At 38.1% G+C, this 18,783-nt stretch overlaps 1 protein-coding gene across 1 annotated transcript in view; it reads right to left on the minus strand.

Moving 5' to 3' along the window:
• The window catches only part of LOC144082296 (teneurin-1-like), a 138,291-nt gene that overhangs the window by 19,929 nt on the left and 99,579 nt on the right, over positions 1-18,783 (minus strand). The window contains exons 22-25 of the mRNA XM_077609342.1: positions 18,371-18,603; positions 5,952-6,106; positions 2,750-2,833; positions 1,955-2,149 (exon numbers count right to left, since the gene is read on the minus strand). Of these exons, the coding sequence (XP_077465468.1) occupies positions 1,955-2,149; positions 2,750-2,833; positions 5,952-6,106; positions 18,371-18,603 (667 nt within the window). The remainder of the gene's footprint in view (positions 1-1,954; positions 2,150-2,749; positions 2,834-5,951; positions 6,107-18,370; positions 18,604-18,783) is intronic.

Below are 18,783 nucleotides of genomic sequence, written 5' to 3' on the forward strand. Positions count from 1 at the left end.
TAAAAAGGGTTTTCATGCATGGTTATCATTTTTTTTTTTTAAAGATCGTTTTTGTGAAGAGCAAAGCTGATACATTTACAGTCAGGTCCATGAGGAGTATTAGCATACATTCTGTGAATTGCTCTTAGAATCTGAATGAAATATCGTAGACATCATAAGTAATCTCTGGAGATGGTAGTCTTCTCTTCTTGCTTTTCCTTGAGATATATTTTCTTTCTTATAGTATTTTCTTCAGCGATTGAAATCTTGGATTTGGGTCAGGTAATCGACTTGGTCTTTGTATAACATTCTATACTTTATTTGTTAAAATCCATTGTTTCAGATAGATTAGAAAGATGAGAATTGCTTTCAATGTTCCAATATTTCTGGAGTTGACAATAATTTATTTAGCTGATGCAAGTGTCAAGGAACAGTACATGTCTGATAAAAGAGCTGCAATTGGGTCTGTAAATCCCTGTGCATAATAAACCAATAGACTGATCCAAAATAAATAGACTCATTTACTACTACGTACATTTGGTGCCTGCATTAGACCATGCAAAAACTAGAGTGCCTGCAGGTGTTCGATTCAAAAGGGACACAGCTGATTTTAAATGTGTTCTGACTTGACAATGATTAAGGCTTCAAAACGATTCCCTTTTACATGGAACAAGAGCTCAGAATTGATGCTTGTCACAGTTCACTCACAGTGTTCTGTGAGTATGATGAGAAGAAACATCCTGTGATCTTGCAGTCCTGTATCTGTGCAGAAGACTAAGTAGTTCGGGGGAGCTGTGCCAACGTTTTTAACCTGCAGGGGGGTATGTCGCCTACTCTTCCTCTTGTGAAGACTATACTGTAGAATGAAATGCATGACGCACTATGACACTGACACAATAAACGAGATCTAATATAAAAGTTGTGTTGGACTTATTTTTGCCTTTGGGAAGGCAGCAAAGGCTTCTTGAAGTCTGTATAGAAAATTTTACAGTTTTTTGTCTACTCCACCTTCCTCAAATATTATTAAGGCACACATGGTAGGGTAATACAACCCTCTAAATTGGGCATACTTTAGGTATGGATGTGTGGGCGAAGGCGAATGTGTCCTGCGATGGGCTGGCAGTTAGATAAGAAAGCTGGGATAATTCTAATAAAAGTAATGAAGATAGAAATGTTGATGCTGTTTCATGAAATTGGCTCTTTTAGATGGCCCTGATGAATTGACCAATAAGTGCAGGCTTATTAGATCATCTTGTTACATTTGTATTGTTTTTCCCCACTTAGAAGGTACTATTTCCCATTGTTTATCTCATATTGCAAACATTTGTTTTTATGGTACTGATGATGGCCTCATCTTATTCTATATTGCCTTCTAAGAATTGAGCAATATTGAGAAGTTGAGATCGTAAAATAAATGTAAGATGGGACAAATATCAATCTGATAGATATCACATTACTAATAAGATGGTTTCATTCATTTGTGAAAGAGAATTTGTATATAGTGTGAAAGATAATTTTTATATCTTGTGAAAGATAATTTCTTGTTTTTTTTGTTGCATGTATCAACTTATAAAACAGAATGCGTGAAAGGAAACAGAAGCAAAAATATTCATTGAGTGATCTATACTGGCAGATGTTTTCCCCTTCGAAGATACCCGAAGCCTTTTCACTGCTTGATCAGTATCCTGGAACTATTGATTGAGCCCGGCGGGCTGTGTCTTTGTTGGTGCTGGTGCTTAAATTTAAGGAAGTGTTAGGTTTTAAGAAGGCTGAATTAGGGTAACAAGCTTTAAAATAAAATATATATATATTTTAAAAAGTAACAATTTAATAAAGGATTTTTCTTTTGGGGATTAAGGACTTCTCAGCGTGATCACTGTAGCAATACTTTGGATTTTAATTTTTTTTGAGTGCTCAATGGGCAGGCTGTCAACACATTGAACATTTGAGTGAATTGTTTTATTGAGGAAGTTACCTGTTGAATGCGATTGATGCGTCTCTCATCAGTTTCAGCGATGAAAAGGGTACCCAAGTGTGAAACAGCGATGGCTTTGGCAGATTCCAAAGTGGCCCGAACTGCAGCTCGACTCATTAAATGGTGGTCAATACCTGGCACCTGGCAGTGAATAGGACGACCAGCGACTATGCGCACTTGAAGAGTCTCTGATACCTACAAAAAAACATTTTAGGCATGAAACGGTGTGGTAGAAAGTAGTATTTCAGAATTTCAGCTGATGTGATGGACGCTAAATGACAAATATGGATGATTGACTTTTTAGTCAAAAGTAACAGTGTTTTTTCTACATTTTCTACCTTTTTTTCCCAAGAGGCGATCTCAAGCTGTAATGTTCAAAACCATAGTTCCAATCTTGTTGACATTTTACCATGACAAAGTTGTGCAACGTTTCTTTCGAGATCATCTTGTCTGACACGACATGTATATTATCATGAAAGGCAATCTACTTTTGGCTGACATGTTTTGATATCCAAAAGAGTGACAAACAAAAGAACAGCTTCATGAATGACAGCTATATATAGGATAGCATTTCTTCCACTGGGAGTAGGGTTTTCAATTCATTTTACATTACTCGTATCGCTCACTGAATAAAGATAAAATGACAAGGCAGTTTGAAAAAAAAATCATTCATTTTTTCAGCATCTCCGTGGGAAAAAAATGATGCAATGTAGAATACATCAACTGACTGTTCGTTTTCTATACTATTTCTGTGTGTGTGTTTGTGTGTGCATGCATTTGTGTGTGTGTGTGTACCTGTAACACAATATTGTTGTCCAGTATGTAGAGGGAGTTGTCCAAAGGGTTAATAGCCAAGTCTGTTGGCCACTCCAAACGCACCTGTATACCATAGACATACAGTTTCGGTTTTACAGTATTATTCATGAACACAACAGCCTTCGCACTGACCCTTAAGTGTCAGTTACAGGTTATAGGAATGTAATCTCCTAAATAACATAGCATTAGGCTGCCTGGTCCTTCCCATCCAAGCAAAGGTCAACATCAGGCAGGGAGCATTGCCCATATTTATTCAACAGCCGCAACTGCTCGCTTTCTGTGGTGATTCAAATGTCAGCCAATAACCTCGATCGCCACATCATGAAGCAGCAAGAGCAGCTTGCTCTATCACTGTGGGTGTCAAAGACAGACAAAAAGCTGCAGTAGATCACACGCAAAGACACAATAAAACACAAACTGGGATCTTTGTCTGTGGAGATTTGTCAAATGGATGAGAGAGGAGCTTGATGACTCCGAAGAGGGAATGGTAAATAAATGGATCATGTTAAATTGCCATTGACATGTCCAATTATAGGCTCTGTCAAATGAGAAAGAAAAGATTTCAGTCTGAAATCCCATTTTAATGGGAAAAGAAATTAATCAAGGAGGGCTCATCCTGTCTTGTTAAAAAGAGGACACCCAACAAATCTCTGCTCATGATACACAACTTTGAGCAGGCGAACGTGACTGCATACTGAATGCAAAGAGAATAACCTGAACAATGTCTGTCAAACAGAGCTCAAAAGGCAATACAGCGCTATACGGAAAAGTTGGTGTCACTTTCTGTTTAGCTGATCTTTTTTTCTTCTGAAAGTTTCAACTCAACAAGCCAGACATGTAAGTTCCTTTTAACATAAAATGTGATGCTGTAGGTGATTTTAGTGCAACCATATTAAAAGACAAGGCTTTGAATTGCTGCAAACTACAACTAAAATACACAAACTCTAGCTCTGTTTTCTGAGGCTGAGGTCTATACGGCAGAAATTAAATTGAATAAAAGAAAGAAAATAAATTTTACCCATTTATTTAACTCATCAATAATAAGAGTATATCTGCTAATAGTTGATCCGGTAAAGATGCCCCCCAAAACTGTTGTGTTCCAGCACTAAATTCTCAGTGAAGAATGTATATATTTTAATTATTAATTTTATTTTTATTTTTAAAGTTCCAAAGCCTAAAAACATATGTAAAAAAAGATTTACCCAATATTTCAAACCCAAAATCCATGTTATCCATCTTTATATAATGCCCATCATCTAGGGCAGGGGTCCTCAACCACTTTGTCAGGGACCAGTACCGGTCCGCGAGCCACCTGGTACCGTTCCGTCAGAGAAATAAATATTAACGTTTTCAATCTCGCCCTCCTACTTGAAATGAGAAAAGCTGTTATAATAATAATAAATAATTGCTCATATGCTTGTAACTTATTTTTTGCCGTTGTAGACATCGTCCGTGGAACATAGAGCCTCCACCACCTCCACACTTCTGTCTTAAGTTCTCGCCCTTCGCATATGCCGGTACTAAGAAATAAAAATAAAAATAACACTAGCACTTTGCCTGGTCAAAAAGAAGCAATGTGTTAAAATTTTGTGAACACCCTATCACAATTTAACTTCAACGAAAATACAACCCGTTAAAAAAACATGTAGTGTTGCTCTGTGTGCAGAAAAAGCACTTTCATCCCACCCAAATTGTATACTACCATTTACAAAACAAAGTGTTTTAATTCAAAAGTCAGTTTGACTTTGCACTAAAACTCGTGCCAACAATCTGCTGTTTATTTGGAATAAATTAGCTTGTTCGTGTTGGACAAGTCAAACAGCTACAGAAGTTTTGATCAATATTGCGGCGAGTTTGAGGTCACTGCAGTTTACAAGTGCAAACACAGATGGAGGATGATGACGGTCAGATGTGCTGTAGCGGATGATGACTAACAGGAGGATTGAGCTGGCCTCTTTTAAGACATGCAATGGCATCTCTGGAGAGTCACCTGGCCTGAAGAGTCATACGCACACTCAAGGCACTTACAACTCACTGTGCATGTGCGTGTGTGTGTGTGTGTGTGTGTGTTCGTGCAGAGATCGCACTTCATCTATAATTCATCCACAGCTCTAATAGGCCTGACACAAGTCAGCAGTGTGATCTGAAGGCTGGCTGATCAAATTAGTTGCCTTTGGTCTTCACCAGATACTGTCACACACACACACACGGACCCACACACATAGATACACGCACACACACACAGATGCTCACATACACACCCACACCCATGCACACAAACACACAATTTTACAAGATGCATTTTCTTTCAATCCTTTTGTTTACAAGTGAAAGTAAAGAAATATAAATAGAAACTAAAAACAATTCTAAATGCAATATTTGTACTGGCATAAATATGAAGACACAAACAAAAATGTGACTACTGGTAGATTCACGCAGACAGATGCATAATACAAGAGGGTGTGTTGCACTATTTTGTTCACGAGACACTTGAGGCTCCTGCAATTCTGTTCAAAATGGTTCCTTTTCTCACACAACAACAATATCGCACGCACGCAACAACTTTCCAAGGTAAGAGTTTTGTCACTGTGTGTGCCTGTTGTGTCAAAATGGCAACCTCTATTAAATGACGTGGCAAATTAAATATATGTGGACCCCTCATTAGTGATCAACTGATTATCTGCTACTATTTGGACATTTGAAGTTTATCAATCTCAGCCTTTTTTTAAATCCAACTGCCTGATATGAAGAAAACAATTTAAAACTGGGTTATTTTGGCTCAGATGCAGTCCGGTTTCTATTCTCTCCTGCCTGCTCTCTCCAGTCTAACATAACCGACCAGCTACTTGTTAAGTCGAGGGCTTTGATATTGTTGCGACTGTTATGCTCCAATTCACGGCACCCTTTATTGGTATAAACACACAGAAACACCAGCACCAATGCAAATTTAACCCCGCAACCCTCTGTTACCTTGCTGCTATGCAAAAAAAGTTGAATTGTAAATTCAATAACATATATTAACACAAGCTGTAAGAATCATCAATATAATTCTTAATAAATATAGGGGTAGAATAGATATTTTTGACTTTGCCAATTTTTAGTATCTCTCTCTCTCTGCCGGTACAACTTGATCAAATTCCACAATTAGATGACTTGTACAATATATTAGTTAGGAGTTTACCTGACTGATATCCATACGTGCATCACAGCTTAGCGGTTGCGTTGACATCAGTCCATTGGAGCCAATCACAGTGGAGAGGAAACCCCTTTCATTAATCTTCTGAATAGTGGTGCCATCAACAAAATACACTGCACCCTTTTTATCCACTGCAATTCCTGGTAAGTGGGAAAGAGGCAAAATTAGCTTCAAAGATGAGAATAGAAAGAGGACAATAAAAGCAAATTGGGGGTAGAGGGTAAAAAAAACTAGAAAGGTGAGAGTGAGGGACAAGATGGGCAAAGTCAAGAGACGAGGGGACTTGAGAGCGGCATCCAATTCAGTTAGGCATTCAGCTCAGCTAGAGACTGTCTTATCACACACACTGCACTGCAGAAATGTAATTATATTTCCATCCCAAAGACCACTAAAGGGATTAGAACAATACAACTGCAGGAAGAGCTTATTCGTCACATTTAGATGTGAGTAGGGTGCTGCAGTGAACTTTTGACATTTGATGCCTGCAAATTTACATTAAAAATGTTGACCCACCAAGTACGCGCGCATGTTTTTCCCCATACCTGCATACCCTGATGTGTGCATTGAACTCTCCTTGCAGTCTTGCACTGCAGCAGGAAGTGAGAGCAAGGCAAGTCAAAGTATTAAAGGTTAGAGCAGACAATGAATCATATGTAATGGATGAGGAGCGACCTTCCCACAAGCCTCACCCTTACCCGCTCTCATCTTCATACTGAAAATTGGCCCTTTGACTCAACTCCTCAGCAATATTCTGTGACTCAACCCTCACCTCTTATTCTGTGGCTTTGCCATGATTGCTCCCACACTACACCTGCAACAATCAGTCATATTTCATAGTTCCTTGGTGCCATCTCTAATGGACGCTGGCCTCTGCTGAGCTGTTTAAAAATAGATTTGGTGTATGGTTTACTATTAAGTCATGGCGAGTTTTCTAGCTGCCTTCATCATACTCATGCCTCAAAGGACTTGACAGAGACATTCCACATTTAGGCTAAATGAACTAGGGAAAATTTAATTGCAAAATAAAGCTTAGAAAATATGAAAATCGTGATGTTTTCTTCTACTGCATTAAGGAACACATATTACATATGATTGCAAACAACACAATAATTGAGTCTCTATTTAAAATTGTATCTTGTGGCTGTTTGAAATGAGATCAAAAATTAAGATGATTCATTATAACCAGAGATTCCTTCCTCAATTGCACCTAAAAAATGTCATTTTGACCAAGTTGCATTTTATGTTCAAAGAGTGAGATAAAATGAAAGGGTGCAAAAACTTGGACTTTGGGTCTGTTGGTCCCATAAAAAAAATCCTTATTAGATTGAATGCAGTAAGTTATGGATTGGGGAAAAATGGCACAAGGAATTGATATTATATAGCATTATAACGTTTTATTGTTTCTATAGTTGACAATATATGCATGTTCAATTGGAAATATTCCAACTTGTCACGATTATTTTTAAAATACTTAAATTTGATTACCAATGACTCTATTATGCAGTAATAATGTCCTGTTCACAACATTTAAAAAAAATCTCGATTCAAGTCACATTCTGTCATATGTGATCAAGCGAAAGCACATTTTACTCAACACGTGCAAGATCCCACTTATGAGAACAGTGTGCAGCATATTTGCGTGAGCCCTCAAGCCTTTAATCCTGGACGGGACCATTGGGTCGTAAATTGTGCAGGTGGAAAAGGCAAGTGGACATGCAGGGCCAGGGTCAGACCACTTCCTCCACAGGCCAAGAAGTGAACTGCAGAGGTTGCTCTGCCAGCACCTTTATCTTCCCTCCGACACAGACAAATTAAACCACCCAGCGGCTTTATACCTGCATCCCACTCTTTAATAGTCTTGACCCAAAAAACACCGTAAGCCAATCTGCTTCCATGCACATCTAGAACTTTTGTTGTCTTTTGTTTTTCTGTCTCTGACAAGTGGATCAAATCAGTGGCCTTGGAACCTTCAATAATGCAGTCTCCACTGTTTTCTTCTGCTCTTTTCATTCTTACTGCCTACTCCATTTCTTCTCCTGCCACATGCTATTATGTAAAAGAAACATCTGAACCTTGTGTGGAGTCTGAGCCTTCTCACATTTACATTTGCACATTTTCTATCCCTGGGTCCACTTTTTCATATGTTTCCTTTCACTTTCACCACATCCCTCTATTCAGCATTTCTACTCAAAACTGCTCCTTATCTCTGAGCTCATAAATGCTGCACAAGAGAGGATGGATTTTGTCTACATCTCGGTTCCTATGTATTATTATTTCTCACACATGTAGGATACAATCCATTCGTTCTCATCTCAATTTCTTGTTCCTTTTGATTTACCAAGATAATAAGCATTGACTATGTTTGAACATCAATAAATTCAGAATGACCAGCATTTTTTTCTTTTGTCTGTATCTGTAATTATATTTTGAATAATTTGTCTTGGGGCCACCCAATAGGGTAGTGTTTCTTCCTTCTGACTTGGTGCGGGCAGTCTGGGTTCAATTCCCACTCGGTGGCAGTGTGAATGGTTGTCTGCCTTTCGCCCGAAGACAGTTGGTTTAGCCTCCAGCAACCCCCGCAACCCTTTCGAGGTTGTGCGGTATGGAAGATGAGTGAATGAATGAATCATTTTCTTGGTTCCTTAAACCGTCATTACCTAAACTGCCACATGCTGGGTTCATATAGAATACATTTCCATCTATAGTGAATAGAGCTGGGTAAAGAGCATTTACAACCCACCCGTGCCGGCCATGGATTATCACAAGCCATCAAAAGTATAGGCTGCCAGCAAGAATACTTGAGATACATCTCAAATCAAAGGGCAGATTAAACTTTGGCTAAAAAATTTCAATTGCATTGTACGATCAAAGAAATGAAGATCAGAATGAGCTGTACTGATAAAGGTTAAAAAAAAAAGTGGCGACTGAGGTGTGGAAATTTAGACAGGCAAAATAGATAAGATTTAAATGGGGAGGAAGAGATCGCGGAGAGACATAAGGACGTGTTGAGTAATAGCTATAATTAAGCAATCTCTTTCAGTCAGAACAGTCAGAACTCCCCAAAAGTCTTGTCAAAAGCATGTCTGTTATTAAGCCTCCTGTAGCACAGCAGTACAATTTAATCTAATAAATGCAATAGAGGGTTTTGTTTAATAAGGCATCAGTGTTGATTACAGCTATATGTAAAGAGAGCCACATGAGATTACGAGGGAAAGGGTGAATGGTGAAAAATAACGGATAGGGTATCTACATTAATAGCAAAATATGTTGTGTTATATATTTTACAGTGCAGTAATAGTGTCCAAAATAGCGATCATCGGTGTTTGTTGAATACCTAGCACACTTTAAACCAACTGGCTACCAGTCCAGGGTGTAGACTGCCTTTCGCCCAAAGTCAGCTGGGTTAGGCTCCAGCAACCCCCGTAACCCTTTCGACGATGCGCGGCATGGAAGATGAACGAATGAATGAATTTATCTGCCACTGTATATCCCTGAAATTCAAGTTTTCAAGTATCTTTACACGACGACTAGAGGTTTCAGGAAACAGTAACAGAATGGAAAACTGCAACTAGTACAACATCTAAATGACTCAATGGCATCTACGACTATTTTTGCAATTGCAACATTTCACAACATTGTAAAACAGCAGGTGCACTATAATTTCACAGTACTGTTGCCATCAATGCAATAGTTTGTCATTTCACCCGCCTTTCCATATTTCTCTCCACAGTGGGTGTTAATTACAGGGAGTGAAATATTATTACTGCATCTAAATAATGCTAGCTATTGTTGATTATGGCCTGCAGTTCCTCTCCGCAAACTGTGACTGACAAGTGCACATAGACAGATGGACAATACCACCTGCACAATTCATTTTGTACAAACAATAAACACACTATTTGTACTTCCCAAACATGCATCTTGTTTTATTTATTATGTCCAAGCAGATTTTAAAATGTTAGATTAAAAATGTTTCACGTCTGATTCTGAAGCGAACCTGTTGGTAGAAGCTAAATTGTGCACTGAGCTAAGACTTAAATGTTTTAGGCATGATTAATCAAGTCTAAATTCATTAAGACTAAATTGATAGACATTTGATGTGTTATATTGCGGTATTGAAATAATTGGTACGACTCAGATTTTGTCACAGCCGTTACATGTGAGTGTTCAAGCTTACCGTCTCATTTATCTAATGGGCATACTGTTTAATACTATTTACTCTGTAGAATTAATCATTGAACTATGAAGTAATCTCGATAATTGATTCAGTACATAGTTAGAAACAAAGAACTGAACTACTTATATATTCATGAAAAACAAAATGTAAAAGCAAATCTTGTTACTAATAGCTCTTAATATTTGGAGTAACCCCCCTACAAATCAATCGAAGTTAACCAAATGGGTAGTTGTTTATCTTTGGTAGGTCTTTGGAGAGCAATCATTATTCATACTTCTTCTCATTAAGTATTTATGCAAGCTCCTCAGAACAGACACTGTCTTTGTAATTAAATCTGGATCATGCACTGTATCTCATCTAATTATCAATCCCTAGACATTTGTCAATATATGAACCTGAGTTAATTAATTATTGGAATCTGTTATTTTTGTAATAACTGGTTATTAAAGAGATGTATTATATACTGTATGGATGGGGATGTGACAAATGGAGAGCGATTTGAAAATGTTTTTTTTATTTTTGCACCCAAACAAACAATATTGGTGTGTGCATGTGTAGGTGTGTGTGAGCAACATACGCCTTGGCAGTAATTTCCTTCTTTTATAATATAAACGAGATTCAGCAATCACAAAGGCAGCAGACAAACTCAATTATAAAAGCAATTGAAAGGCTTTGGACTATAGAATGCTTCATGAAAAGCTGAGGGGGTTGGATCAGTGCGGAGTGTCTGCAGATTATGTCGCACTGTTTGGAACATCAAACAAACACAGGGAGGTCTTAGAAAAGAGGCTCTTTACCAAGAGCACCATCACAATAAGAGATGCTCTGCAATAGTAGAGGGAAGGAAATGATCAGATTTCAGGAAAAAATGTTTTCAGAAGTAAAACGCTTGAATTAAAGCGGGAGCTGATTGTAGGTAGCTTTTTTTTCTAAGGATGAAGTGTTTCTACTAAGTGAAAAGCAAATAGTGAATGTTTTTCTCCAGCAAGGATTTGACAGTGAAGGCTGCAAGTTCCGTGAGTGATAATGGCACCCAAGTGACATTTACTGTCTCTTTCAACCCATTCTGTCACAACATTTGACCTCAATACAAAGTTACATTTACCACCACCCTCTCCCAGCTTACCCGGGTGAAATTGAACGTCCAAGGATAGCTTGTCTGCCACCATCAAGCTACTTATTCATCGTTCTGTCAGTGTGTTTAAGGAATCCAGATAGCTTTCAACCTGTATGGGCACAAGTTCACTGGTGCCTTAATCACACCATCACCTGTCGACTGTGTGTGTGCGAGCAAGCGAGGTTGAGTCGGGCACCCACCTCGAGGAAAATGTAATTTATTTCCCGCCACATTGGCAAAGCTCCACTCCTCCTGTCAGCTTGCCAGGCTCCCAGTGGAGGTTGACAGGCCTGCTGCCAGCAATGGCCATCTCAAATAGTTAAAGGGACACACGTGCCACATTCCCCATGATCACGCTGACATTGTCGCACTGACATCCTTTTAACAACACTCCTCTAACTAACTCTGTGTCCTATCAGTGGGAGGAGTCGAGTCGAGCCCAGGGTACTAAAAGCTGGAGACTGTCAGTCACAAAAAGTGGAAGCCCTCAGAGTGGGACTATCGTAGCACCTACGTTAAACTGACTCAGCTGCTGGCCTTAAGCCATCTCTTATTGACTGTGGGCTTCATTAGACACACAGTGTGCTTTTGTAATCTCTCACTTCCTTACTCTTGTGAAAAAGTAGCTATCAGCTTTTATGAAGCTCTTCAAAGGTGACCTTTGGAGGTAATGCATTTTTTCCACTGTTTAATGGAAAACATGGGTTAAAATGAGTTGTGCAATCTAATCGAAGTTCATCATCCTTACAGTATGTCAATGAATTACATCTGCTTTTTCAACCTCTTTGTAAATGAAATGATTAGACAGAGCCAATGATTTGACACACCCACCCATCATAAGTAAGAGACTGCCTGAGAGAACGCGCGTCACTAGTGGATTCATGTACAAAGTCTGTCAAACCCTGTCAAGTTTATAAATGGGAGAGATTCTTTAGTATTTTAGAAAACGGATTATGCCATGCTGGGTCCGATTTTTTGACAGTTGACTTCAGCTGCTTGCAGGGCAGACTGAAAATGATCAACTATAACAGCTTGGAAAAGGACATTCTGGGAATATATATTTTTTTAACACAAATTAAAATGCTATCCCAAATAAAAAGATATCAAATGGTATAAAAATGATTGGGACAAAAACATAAATGGGAAACTTTAGAGTTAAAGTGTTAAACCCCTAATCAATTTGTTCTGTTTATTAGGCATGCATGTTATTAGGAGGGAAGACAACCATTCACACTTAATCGAGTGTGTAAACCACAACACCTCAAGTCGTTATTACATATCCAATCCATTCAACTACAAGTATGTACACAGAAAAAAAAAATCTAAAAATCTTTACAGACATTTATCAATGGAACCACTCATTTAAACGGTCAGTTAGGATGATTTTTTTACCATATGATCCATCTGTTATTTTTTTCTTTTTTCTTTTTCAAGAGTAAGGCAATGATCATGGGTATGTCTCATTTTCTATTTGCTTGAACATCATTCAAATTCAATGAGACATGACACATGATGTAATCAAGGACCTACTGTGGATGTAATTTATTATTTTTACAATAACATGTCTTATTTATGCCTATTAGATGTGTCTGAATAGAGGATCAATAATGTGCAATGTCCCTATAAAAAAAAAAAACTCCCCTACAGCGAGTAATTTCATGTCAAGTGCTTTAGGTCAATTCGGGATTCGTATTAAGGATATGTACTCTACAGTGAGCATACATGGATTATTCACAGCCACTTGCTCAGGGATCTCAATGCACTACACTTAAAAGCCGCACGCTGTTTGTTTTCCTTTCTTTAGTTTTTTATTTTTGGAGTGAGTGAATCACTTTAATATTCCGCCACTTCTGTCAGAAATGCTCACATCGAACATTGTGCACTGTCTGGCTGAGACATATTCAGCAATAAATATACAAAGTACAATATGGACAACATCCCTGCAATTGCACACTCGGTTGACAGGTCCTCAATGTGTCTGTGTGCAGTGGGCTTTGCTGGGTGTTGTTCACTTAATCCTGATTTTGCGACTGGAAGACCCTTATTTCTATTAAAAAAGAAAAAAAAACAAGACTTCCTATTGTCTCTACTACAAAACAACATCCCTTATATATAATTAGCAGGGGTAAAAACACTGCGGTAAATAATTAGTCTGACCTAATGTTGTCATTATTATCAAAAGGCATACTGCTGTTTTCCTTAACTGTGTGATTAATTCATGACTGCATCATTAATGCAAGAATGGCTGTCGGCAATGGCAAAAGCTCGGTCATCGTGAAATGAAATACAAGAGGAGGTTGTTAAAAATTGCGCGCCAGCACAACGATAATCTTGCATCTAAAAAAAAAATGCTGTTAGTTTGATCAGATGCACTCGTTTTGCAAGGGAGTGTTCCTTTGGAAGGAACAATGATAGTTGAACCAAATAAGGCTGCCACAGGGCCAGTTTAATATGCAGATGAGATGTTAGGCTGCTGCTTTCTGCAAAATTTAGTATAAGCCAATGACCTTTTTCACTCTATCTACTTCACAGATTTTTTTTCCATTCACCAAGACTTCACATTATCTTTATTTTTGATTGCATTCAATCTCTTATTCTCTTCCCTTACACTCCATTAATCGAATCCACTCATCCACTCTTTCTATCATTCTCTGGCGGTTGAGTCAATCACAGCATTAAACCTCATGAGAGGCAGCAGCGGAATAACAATGCTATAAGCATAAGCACATTATAATAGGGAGCAGATGCTATAAAGTCAACATGACCATAGGGAATGTTGTAGCTTCTCTGCAACGACCCGCAAATACATTTTGGGAAGGGGAACATGTGGGCAATGCGAAGTTGAAATGATTTGTGTTGCCATTGGAAAGAGGAACCTTCATGAATATCTCCAATCACATGTGTTTGCAGCTGTGTACCCACAGCTCTGGCATTTGATAGTCATGCACACACTTGCAAAAGGCTTCAGATGCTTGATCCTGATTTAGATTTTTTTCAACGTGTTAGGTTATTTCATTTTGCTAAGCTGTTTAAAGTATCTCAACCCTCCTGACAAGGTAGATACTGAACAACAACATGAAGCCTGTCTGCAGTTGCTGGACTTATTTTATAATGTATTCATTTTAAAATTATTTTTCTGTTGCCATTAATCAGAAAATATTCAGAATCATTACTCTGGTGGTGTGCCTAGAAGCTGCAGATGTGAGAAAGATAATGCCCAGTGTGTGTTTGTCAGTTTAAAGGAAGGTGTGATTCAAAGAAAAAAAGACAAGGAAAGAGAAAAGGGTCAGTACGACAAGAGGGAAAATGTGTAGGCAGCATGTCAGACTCTGATAAGGGCATTAGTCTGCCCCCTGTGGGTCAATGGGGGCGACTGACTCCATCCATATTTGCACTATCGTGCAGATGCCACACACATGTACACATGCTGTCTGCCTTATTTTTCAATTCATTTAGAGGAATATTTATGCAGTGCAGAGGTCACTGAAGCCAGGCAAGAGTGCTTCGCTCTTGGGTTAAAGTCAAGTCTCTTGCTATGCCTTCATGGCTCTTGCTAGAACAGAAAGTACACAGCAAGTTGCGGGGTGATGAAACCAATGCCCTGAACCGTAAACTATCAACCCTAAACAAAACAAAAACAAAAACCTTTACCACACGACCAACCAAACATATAAGACATGAACTAACTACTCTTTAGAGCTTTGCTATCAAGTGTACCATAATACATCACTTGCATTAATCGTACGTCATATCCCCAAAAATTCTCTCTCGGCAAGAAAATGTGTACACAGAGTTGCAATCATTGGTCTCCACATCAAACACAGATGTGGCTAATTTTACACGTACACAGCTTTTATCCACTACAAATGAATCACTTTCTTGTTTTGTGTGCGTGAAGAGTGCAACAATGTGGGCCAATGCTGTTGCATCTCAAAGGAATTGTCTCTCTTTCATGTCAGACATGGGATCCATCTTAAATGGAGCAAGGCCTTTTATTTTCCGAGCTATTTGACAGCAGAGGAACATGTGTAGCCAACTCTAAACAATGCTTCAGAGCGCACATTCTTGTGTTGGAGGACACAAGATAATCTAGGCTTTTGTTGCTAACTATGTTGAAAACTTGACCCAGCAGCAGTGTGCTATTTGGGGCGCAGACTTGTGATCTTAATTTAAATTATGGATTATTGTAGCAAGCGTTTGCAATGTTGTCACACGTGCGAGAGCAATCCTAGTGCAGCTATGTCAACAATGAGGCACATGGATGATCTACTGATGGTACACGAAACATATTTGAACGTGCAGAAAAAGAAAGGGAGCCGCTCATTTGGAAAATATCCCACCAGAGGACACAAGATTAGATCAATGCCTGAGAGTCAAGGACAGCCATCTTTTCATCAAAAGAAGCTAAAAAAAGGGATGAAACAGACACCTACTTCACTAGCAAATCTATTACTTATTATCATTGGTTGAAAGCTGAAGAAAAAAGGGAGTGTGAGCGTGGGCTGTGGCAGATGGATGACTAGGTACCAGGAGGCTTTGGGCAGAACCCTCCAGAGCCTTCCTAAGCTGGTTAGTCAGAACGTAGTGGCCACACAAGACTCCGTGAAGCGAAACGAGTCAAAGAGTATAAAATACCTCAGCCTTGGGAGGCAATTTTCCATTGCTGCATAAAGGAATGAAAACAGAATGTTCTGCACCCAGCACATATAATGAGCATTATACGCGTCAGATCAGCTGTCAATTAAATAGGAGATCTGCTACAATTTTTTTCTTATCTTCGTATCTTGTCCTCTCTTATGACTCCTCAGATCTAAAACCCAAAAATGTACTATGAAAATAATTATTTTGACAATCTGTGATATTTTTCGGGCACTTAGAACAGTGATTATTAGGATTTCATCCTAGCAACATATACTTTTTAAAGAAATGCAACCTAAAAGGACCCAATTCAGTCCTGTTGTGGCCATCCTCTAGTATGGAAATTCCCGGATTAACGACCTGATTATGATTGTATTTTCCAGGGTAGTCATAAATAGCCTCCAAAAGTTTTTCTGTCCTGAGGCAAAATGAGGAAACAGAAAAAAACAGCACACCATGGCACCCAGGTCTTTAGTAGGCCATTTACATAATTTATTCCATCTAATCAAGTACACCAATAGGGGTTTATTTTCTGTAATTTAACCTCTTAAGTCATTCAACCTGACCTAAGAAAAAAGATAACGAACTAAATTATTAGGCATTGATGATGATGACGTATTTAAATAACGTTTTTAGAATTTTTTTTCTTTTTAACCCTAACAAGGATTGCATTAGTGCAAGTCTCGCAAGTTAAATTTGAATTACTAATAAAACCACTGAGGCCCGAAATGTTGTTTATTTCTCCCTGCTGCTTCCAAAAACTTTACTAATGTTTTTTTCTTCTATTTTTTAAAGGTTAAAGGGCAACAAAACGTTTGTGCAGTCATAAGCATCTTTCTCCCCTCGAGTTTACATGTTGACAGCAGTCCAATGTTTTCGTGTTATTGTCAACAATGGGATTCTGAATCAACAATACAATTGATTAAATTATTGTGATTAATTGAACTCTGATATACTATACGACATGTCACATTTAGCCGTAATTGAAATTGTTTTGTCAAACTTGAACTTTTTTACATTTAAAATCTGGCGGGACTTGCATTATAGGCTCTCCTTAACAAGCTCAATTAACGGCAAACAGGTTTCTCTTTTTATTGTATTTCATGCTTTTCAGTGTAATAACCTCTCGGTCTTTCTCAATATGTTTTCGTTATATTTGTGCATATCAATACATACATGGTGAGATGGCAAATGGCTGAGCAATATTGAAAGGGCACACATCCATCCGAAGGTTAATCCTTCGTCTGCTGATTATCTTATTTTACTAATGTCTCAAATGAGTAGAAATTTAATTGAATCCTGAATTGAAATGTCAAGCTTGTACATAAATGTGGAAAATAAAGTAAATGCTTTTCGATAAAACAATGATGATAATCTCAATTGGAACGCATTTACTTGGCATTCCCTGTACAATATTTTAAAAAGCAGTTAGGCATTAAAAGAAAACATAAAAAATAATATTATCGTTTTATGCATGCTAATACTTTTATGTGAGGAATTAGTTACAGCTATGTTGAAAGTTGCACAAACAACGGCCTAATCACATCCTTTAAATATATTATCATACGTTTTTGCAGTAGTAGTAAAATAAGTTAGGAAAAAATATGGCATTCAGAGAAGCAAACTAACATAATAGCCACATTAGTGGGACAACATAGAGTGCTCTATACTATGTCCCATTCATTTATGTACAAAATTGGTTAACATTTCATAAAACAGGCTCATAAAGAGAACTTTAAGTAGTTTTAGGACAAAATCATTGTTGCAACAATTCACAATGACACTGACCTATCAATCAAAAATATATAGTCCTCTACTGAGAGAAATCATTCTTATCATTTTTTTTTACTGGCATTAGTACGTGAATGATGTGCAGCTGCAGGGGGAACGTCTCAATCTATTTTAGCTCAAGACAACAGGGCAGATTGCTCCAGATGCAAATTGATGCTTTTGGCAGCACCCAGTACAATCTTTAACCCAGTAATGTATTATACTATACACATGAGAACACTCATTTAAACTTCAATTGAAAAAGCAATAGAGATAATCACCACTGTAAAAGGTGTGGTGTTGTTGTCCAAACACAAGTCATTACATTAATACCTTTGTAGCCTTTAGTCAAGAGAATTACTGCACACTACATAAAAACATGGATCATTATTAACTATCCTATCAATTTCCTTGACTTATTGGCTCATATTTATCTCTACTATTGACAAACTACTACTCATTTAAAATCATAACAGAAGGATAAAAGTGCCACAAGACTGGAATCTTAGCTTTCTCATTGTCACTTAAACAGTTAAGGGGGTTAAAAGTAGGTCTGGGAATAAAATCTGGAATCAAAGATTTTATATATAGGCCACATCACCCTTCCCTACTTGATTATTACATATGATTCAGTGCCAAAAATATAACCTTGGCATTAATACAACATGTGAGACAATTAATAAGAATGTGACAAGGTCTTACCTCGAGGGTTATTGAGTGCGGCTTCAGTGGCCTTCCTGCCCTCTCCACAATGGTTCTGGTCAAAGGGCAAACACTGCTCCCCTGTCCCTGCTACCACCTCCATGTTGCGTGACGGATCTTTTGGCTGACCAAGGTTCCTCACCCTGTAGACTCTGCGACTACTCGTGTCCGATACATAAAGAACTTCTCCCATTGGGTCCATAGCTAAGTAGTATTTATGGGCCGGGCTGGTGCTATTGAGGACAGAAAAATACAATACTTTTTACCAAGTACAGTGAAACCCACAATTTTTCATAGCCTAGGTACATTTTGTAATTGAGAAAATGATACGTCAATGTGGCGAGTCTGTAAAAAATATGGGGAGAAATTTCAATTTTTTCACATTTTTATTTTCTATTTTAATATAAATACCA

Source organism: Stigmatopora argus, chromosome 9, assembly GCF_051989625.1.
Source record: "Stigmatopora argus isolate UIUO_Sarg chromosome 9, RoL_Sarg_1.0, whole genome shotgun sequence".
Lineage (NCBI taxonomy): Eukaryota > Metazoa > Chordata > Actinopteri > Syngnathiformes > Syngnathidae > Stigmatopora > Stigmatopora argus.